Source organism: Dreissena polymorpha, chromosome 6 (genome assembly GCF_020536995.1).
Source record: "Dreissena polymorpha isolate Duluth1 chromosome 6, UMN_Dpol_1.0, whole genome shotgun sequence".
Taxonomy (NCBI): domain Eukaryota; kingdom Metazoa; phylum Mollusca; class Bivalvia; order Myida; family Dreissenidae; genus Dreissena; species Dreissena polymorpha.
The window spans coordinates 58,110,071-58,118,568 of NC_068360.1; the positions used below are offsets into that span (position 1 = coordinate 58,110,071).

An 8,498-nucleotide genomic window follows, 5' to 3' on the forward strand; every position below is an offset into this window, starting at 1 on the left:
AAAAATAATATAGGGGTCACAGTCGATAACTTTAAGGAAATAATAATTGGCAGACAAGCAAGTATAGATATTAAAATACACGAAACACAAATAACATTAATCAACGTCTACGGCCCTAACATAGAAGATTCCACTTTTTACGAAACATTACAATCCTTTATAATTAATAACCAAGATAAAAACATTATAGTCGGTGGTGACTTCAATACTGTTTTTAACCCATTATTAGATAAAAAGAAGGGAAACCTTTACACTCTTTCTAAAAATAGAAACATTTTAAATAACATTATTGCAAACTACAATATGATAGACATCTGGCGTACAATATATCCAAACGAAAGCAAATTCACCTGGCACTCAAACACAAAACCATCAAAAAATTTGTAGATTAGACTATTTCTTAATATCTGAGTCACTTTGCAACATTATTGACACATGTAGCAAAAAACCAGGATTTATGACTGACCACTCTCTAATTGAACTTAAACTTCACAAAACACAACCTGAAAGAGGCCCGGGAGACTTTAAAATCAATAACAGCACCTTATTAGATACACAATATCAAACGCAAATAAAACAAGAAACATTAAATACAGTTCAAATTAATAAAGTTGCAAACCCAAACACTTTATGGGAAGTAATTAAAGAAAATACACGTAAGCACAACAATTAGATACACATCATTTAAACAAAAAGAAACACACAAACTGGAAACCGAAACCATCAAAATCATTGAAACACTTGAAAAACAATTACATGAAACAAACACAAACGATACCGAAGCCATTAAAATGACATAACATAAAAAAACAAGTATTAGAAGGAATTTATCATACACATATCAATGGAATATTACTACGAGCACGTGCACAGCATGTTGAACACAATGAAAAAATATAAAATACTTCGCAAACATCGAAAAACGTAGAAGTGAAACAAAACACTGTACACAAATTAGTAGTCAATGGCGAAGATATAACCAACAGAACTCAAATACTAGAAGAACAACGATGATTTTTCGAAACCCTCTATAAACGAAAACATGTTGAAAATAACACCCTTTTTAAAAATACACATCATGCTTTAAATCAAGAGGAAAAACTACTGTGCGACGGATTACTTAATGAATATGAATGTGGATTAGCACTAGGAGAAAGGCAAAATAACAGAAGTCCAGGATCTGCTGGCATCACAATCGAATTTTATAAAATATTCTGGAATTATATTAAAATACAGTTAATTAATTTACTTAATTATTCATTTAATAACGACAATTTAACTACGCTACAAAAACAAGGTATTATATCACTCATTCCAAAACCTGGAAAACAACTAGAATCCTTATCAAACTGGCGCCCGATTAGTTTACTGAATAATGATTGTAAAATTGCAACTAAAGGTATATCAAACAGAATTTAAACAAACTATTACCATCAATCATTTCAAGATCCCAATCTGGTTTCATTAAAGGACGTTACATTGGTGAAAACGTACTCTTGATACAAGAATGCATAAATTATTTCAACCAACCAAACAATTCTGGCCTTATTTTCTTTGCACACTTCGAAAAGGCTTTCGATTCACTGGACCATTCGTTTATGTTCTCTTGCTAAGAAAATATGAATTTCGGTGAAAGTCTAATTAAATGGGTTAAACTATTTTATACCGATATTATAAGGAAAATAATTATAAATGGCTTTTTCTCAAACAGTTTTAATATCGAATGATGGGTAAGACAAGAATGTCCACTTTCATTCTCGCTATTTATTATATGCATCGAGTATCTATCACACCACTATCCAAACAAGTAAAGATATAAAGGGAATATCGCTAGAACCTGACGAAGAAATTAAACAGTCTCTATTTGCTGACGATGCAATTTAGTTTTCAAATGACAGTAGTGACTCATTCAATAATCTTATAGACTCGCTAACCCTTTTTGGAATGGCATCAATCTTAACTTAAACAAAAGTAAATGCACTGTACTACGCGTAGGCATATTTATCTTAAAAAGAAATGAAATTCAACTGGACATCAGATGAAGCAACAACGTTAGGAATAACCTTTACACTCCGTTTGCACTCCCTAAATTAATTTATACACTGACAGTTCTCCCAAACCCACCAAATGATATCATTGAAGATATAAAATCAGAAATATTTAATTTCATATGGGACGGTAAACCTGATAAAATAAAGCGAACTCGATTAATTCAATCAGTAGAATATGGAGGTATTTGACTAACAGATATAGATTTATTTCTGAATGCAATCAAATGCAGTTGGGTTAAAAGATATTTAGATAATACTAATACGAGTAAATGGAAATTATTCTACCAGACAATTCTTAAAACATATGGTGACTCCACTTCGCATGAATTGGAACGTTAATGGTAACCAAATATGTAGAGAAATACAAATACAACGACACGTACTGTAACGCAGTTTTATCCGTTTCCTGTTAAACCTTCCTGCTGAGAACCGCGTTTGTAAACTGTAGACCTTGTTGTGTTCGTAAGTGACGATGTAATTAAATAAGAAAGTATAGATTTTTATCAAAATGAATTTATTGAGGCATATTTAAAGTGACTTAGATCATACCGAAACAAATCTGTTAGATAATGATTTTGTACAAACTATGAAGCCCGGACAAAAGACAGCTGAATACATTTGTATGATAGTAAAGCGCTTAAAACAAAAATATCAACATTTCAGTAACATTGCATTTGCAAACTTAACTTATGTAGATTTTGACGGAAGACATACGTTTTTTAATGTTCAACAACACTTTGATCAACGAGTAAATTAAGCTTGAGATTTGAATTGTGATTACATAAGATATTTTTTGTCATTCCAGTATTAATAAAACGTGTATTTACCAATTTTGTACTTTGGGCGCTCCCAAACCTAAGCCCCGACGCTCTGCTATGAATTGATCGTTCAAAGGTATACATTCAACCTATAGTAATTGTCGTCTTAATGGATTAAATTAAGATGGATGTTGTTGTTTTTGTTTTAATAAATGTAACAAACATTGCATTGTAATATAATATAGTATAGGCTATAACTGAAGTGCCTTTTTATGTTGAAATTGTAAAAATATAAGCGATGCCTTTCCAGTCCATACGATACGACTTATATTTTCGCTCTTAAAATAATTACTTTATTTTTTTGCCTTCACAACTTTATGATTGCAGCATGTAAATTGTAAACATCAAGAGGGTCCGCTATATACGCTGTCTCATCATAAAATTAACACCCTGTCTGTGTTATAAACAAGAGCTGAATTCGTTGAGCCGTTCCTTTGAAAAAAGAGAACAATACAGCAGCCTTGCTGAAAGTATTCTCCTTAATTCTATTCTCCTTAGCAATATGTAATTTTTAAAACTGAACAACAATTATAAACGCTACAAATTGGTATAAAGTACGAACATGTCAATCTAGATTCTAAAACTCCAAACGTTCGGAGCGTTAGGATCGCGCATTTCTTTCGTACGCTTTCATTCCTTATTTACTTTCATTTTTAAACCCTTTTTTCTATCGTATACAGAAATTTATTCTTCTAAGCAAGATGTAGTTTAAAAAACTGAACTCCAAATATAAACGCTACAAATCGGTATAAAGTACGAACATGTTAACCGTAAATCTAGATACTAAACGGTATGATATTTGCAAAAGTAAAGTTATAACTCGCCGGGCTGCCCAAATCAGAAGAAAACCCTCAAATATATTTATATATCTGAAAACTACGAAACGTAGGCTTTCTAATGATATATAATTTGTCAAAATCGGCCGAGAAATGAAGGTATAATTTTAAAAAATACGTTAGTGGGTACATCAAAATGTATAACCTCGGCGCTTCGATGTACGCTCATCGATAGCTACCGGTCACGTGACTAAGTTACGACACGGTTAAACGCGCGGGGGTAAAACATAAAATGTTTATTTTTTGTGTTTTACGCGCAATAAATCTATTAATAACAACGGAAATATACTAGAAATTATATTTTTTTGAAAGAGGAATTAATAAACAACAAGATAACGTATATACCAATAAATCGGATGATTAGTTTTTGCATGAAATTGAATTTACTACAGCAATGATTCAACTCCTGTCAATATACGTTCTGTGATGAAGAGCTGTTTAATAAATCAGCGGTAGTAAATGTAAATGTATAAAAAAGTTAACAGTTTTTCCCCATAGAACATTAAGCACAACTACTGTGTAGTTAAGCACGTCACCGTCAAAGTAATGCCATTGAGCACATAAGTGTGTTGAATTGGTCAATGACGTCAACTTGCTCGAGGTCTAGAAATATAATGACAACTTATGATCTGAAGTTTCTCTGCTTGCAATACGGAATATGTTAATGCAGCTTACGTACTGACCGCACAAACGGGCTAATCCTGATTATATTATTTATGAAGTTGCTTTATAATTTGCTGATTTTAACGATAGTATTTTTCTTGATAGAAGACGACACTCTACGTGTCATGTAACACACGGTATATAATGTATTTAATTAGGTTTAAAAACTTTTGATGTCATCGTTGGCGACTTCCTAGGTTAATATATACTTAAGTTGAAACATATTTTAACCACTTTTTATGAGGCATCGACATTTTAATGTTAAATATGAAACGCCGATGTTATTCTGAACCATTTATCAAACTCCAGATGCGTCATATCATTTGATCTTAACAAGTTAAAAACGTAAATAAAAGTCCGTCAACTAATTCACATCTGAAAATTAAAGTTCAATAAACTTACGAAACTACCAATACATCAATAAACATCCAATGTATGCGTGTTAAATGCACACATACCGATAATGTGTCATTAACTTCATATACATGTATTATATAGTTTGTTTATATGCCCTTAAAGGGGGGTGTAGTTTATGTTCAGATTAATTTTAGTCCTTTCCTTGGATTGAAATGTTAAAATAAATAATAAAAAATGTAAATTAATACGATCTATTGAATTCATGGAAGATGCCCAGTTGGAGATAGTTTAAACGGTAAGGCCCGAAAAGAAAAGTAGAGCTCGCTAAAGGATGCAGTACTTTATTTCTTCTAAGCCTCTTCAGACACACTTTCCGCATCTCGGTATGAAGAATGTATTTTCTACATAGAATACTGTATACACTTTAACAGTTTCACAGCTTTGCGTAATTCAATAAATGTGATAGATGTAGTCCTTTTTAATTAGACCTCGTAATTTGTATTTATATTCTTCTCGCATTGACTTTGATAACGCAAAAATGGCGAAAACTCGACCGAGGGACGAGTGGTTATTTGTGAAGCCAAAGAGAGGCTAGTGAAACTTGGAAATACGATTTCTCAAAAAGTATAAAACATAGTTTCATAAAACTTGGTATAATTAAACTCGGCAAAGTGGGGATAATGCGGTTCCTTTCTTAACCAGAAATCCAATCACAGAGCACATGACCTTCAAATAAGAATAGTAATAAAACAACTTAAAAGTTACATAATATATGATAATTAACTTTGGTGTACATAATGCAATTTATATCTGACATTTGTCTCATAACTCGTTTCCGCAGCCATAGTTCGTACGCCTCTCTGTGCAACCATCCAAAAATTGAAAGTTCTCTTTAAGTACATAAGATATGTTCATTACCATAGAAATTATTTTACCACAGTCGTTTTATTTTCTCTGAAGTCAGTTGATCGTGTTGTTGAAACTACACGCAAGTATTTTTCTCCTCGTTGCTTAAGTTGAATTAAAAGAACAGTACATTGTGTATTATTATAAAAGAGTATGAATATAAAGAACAATGCGAGGCGAATTCTCCACCGAGTTTTCCCTAGAGGTCAAACGTTTTGAAAATGATCAAAACACATCACATACTGATGCTACAGATAAATGATGCATTTAAACTGGCTCGGATAAAAGTAATATTTATGTAATTTATTCATACATTAAAATGTTTTCTATAGAAAGGGTACCTCAGTTTTGATTGCAAAGTTCTAAACGTATGTTTATGAATTTGCTATACTTCTCGAGAAATCATATGTAAGGCAGCATTTTCAGAAGCATGACTTCGTAATTGCACAGAACATGATAAAGTAAAATATGCTATTTATTATGCAACCAAAGCTCGGATTGCATATGGTCGCAATGCTTAAAAAACAACTACAAATCTCACAAAGTAACGTTTTATATACAAACACATATGTAAATGCTACTCTTTAATTCAATGTTCGAATGTAATTTAAATCAATGCAATGTGTTGATGCTACTGTTGCACAGAGGCGTTATGTTTAAGTGCATGTGGAGCTAACACACTGGGTTTGACTGGCGTAGTTAGGACAGTTGGGGATGTGTGCTCTCAAATAGTCTGCTACGGGAGAATCTATGGTCTCGCAGGACCCGGCTATCTTTAGGTTCGTGTTGCAGACCTCCATGAACTGTTTAAGCCAGACAATGTTGCACGTGCATTCTATCTTGTCAAGTGGCAGCGTAAGGGTCGTAAGGTTTCGGAGAAATCTTATTGCTTCTGGCATTGTCTTAATGTTGGACTCCATGATGTCAAGCTGTTGGAGACACCTTAGGTCCTTAAACGTTTCGTTGGCGATGAATTCCAAAGGATTCCTGGTGACTGTCAAAGTTGTAAGCCTTCCCATATTTTGAAAATCGCTATTTTCAAAGCTGCGAATTTGGTTGTCGGTCAGGTCCAGTTTCGTTAAGTTTGTCAACTTTGACAAAGCGCCTGGAACTCTTGACAACGAGCAATTGCGTAGACTCAGGGTGGTTATTGCTGTTCCAACAGCCACCGCTACCGATGAATCACTTACAAAGGCCAATCTGTTAGAATCCAGGATGAGAGTGTGAACGTTGCGAAGGAACCGCAACAGGGAAGGGAAGTATGTGAGGTTGTCGTCAACAAGAGAAACGTATTGTAGATTGGTGAGAGTGTCGTTGCTCAAAGAGGTTATAAGAATCCCAGAGTCTCCGATTGCATGGTTGTGGTCAAAGTACAGGTGGTCAAGAAAACGGAGCTTTGACAGGGCAAATGGAAGCGCAATCAGCTGTGTGTGCTGTATGGACAGTGTTTTTAGCGTCCCTTCAAACCCATGAAATGCCGTTGGGGGCAGCGTATAAAACGACCCTCCCGTTACATTAAGAACTTCAAGAGCTTGCAGATGTCGCAAAGTATTTGGCCATTGATGGAGGCTGTCTGAACCAAAATCCAAACGCGTCAGTTTGTCTCCTATGTCGTACATCGTATGCTCATCAAAGTGGTTTTCATCAATTGGATTGTTGGATACGTCAATACGCATGAGATTTTCAAGTGCCCCCGCCGCAAGTGGAAATTCTGTGAGGTTGTTTTGCGCTAGGTCAAGGTGCAGGATTCCAGCTTCAACTCCTCGAAACGCGTTACGACTGACGGTATTAATCGTATTGTTCCTCAGAAAGATTATCATCACCTTTTGCAAATTTTTAAAGGCATCGTCTGGTAGAGTTTCAATCATGTTGTTTTCGAGGTGAAGTGTCGTATAGTGCGAATCTGACGTGAACACAGGTACAGCTACTAACGCCCTATCGTGGCACTCAATATTCGTATCCGTGCAGCTACATACCATGTTATTAGGACAAGGTATTTGTGCGCTCACAGTCGCCATGGACACCGACAATGCAAGCAACAGCCACGCCTGTAATAGATTCAGATTTATTATGAAATGGCAATGATTAGCCTTAATGATATTAAGATAAATGGGATTATGGGATAAATGCGACAAAAATGCATATAACGACATGTCAATATTAACAGTTCAAAATTCTTTCATATGCATCCTAGATTTGACCAATATTTGCCTGTGTATGATTTGTATTAAAACTGACTGAAACCGTGCAAACACGCATTAGTTCTGAATAAAACCTACATGATACATAATGAATAATATAAAAGGAAAACAAGCACATACCATAATTGATGCAATCTGTATTCAGACTAAAGCAACATCGGCGATTGTAGTGGCTGCCTCGTCAAGTTATGACACAAGCCTAACCCAAGCAAGGTTAAATACAGCTATTTTATCAATGTCAGATTAGGTATACAGGTGAAAGATACGTCACAACAGGTGAGTTAAATTCTTACGTTGATATCACACAAACCCGGAAGAAAAAAAACACATTAGCAAATGTGTTATCTCTTATTGTAGAATATTGAAAACAACTATGCGCGGATCGAAAAAATACTTATTTTAGCGGCTTAAACCGACCGCAGAAACACTATGTAATGTTTTCTTGTTTCATCTTATAAAATACACATGACGCGAAACTTAAGCTGCATCAGCAGAAAAGAAAGTTTTTTTTATATAGAATCTGGTACTTTTATTGTAAAAAGCAGTTGCAAAACACTGAGGCATTTAACTAAGACACTATACAATACACACATGTACATAACAAACGCACAAACATGAACACAAGTGGGCCCATAACCTTGGAACGGTCAATGCAAACTCAATGGA

General features: G+C 34.4%; 1 protein-coding gene across 1 annotated transcript; it reads right to left on the bottom strand.

Annotated features, from left to right (window-relative positions):
* Window positions 1–6,168: 6,168 nt before the first annotated feature.
* LOC127835213 (keratocan-like) lies at window positions 6,169–8,117 on the bottom strand. Its single transcript, XM_052361536.1, has 2 exons — window positions 7,953–8,117; window positions 6,169–7,679 (listed from the first exon to the last, which is right to left on the bottom strand). Exons 1-2 carry the CDS (start codon window positions 7,953–7,955, stop codon window positions 6,288–6,290), a joined length of 1,395 nt encoding a protein of 464 aa, XP_052217496.1. The 5' UTR covers window positions 7,956–8,117; the 3' UTR covers window positions 6,169–6,287.
* Between the last annotated feature and the right edge of the window lie 381 nt (window positions 8,118–8,498).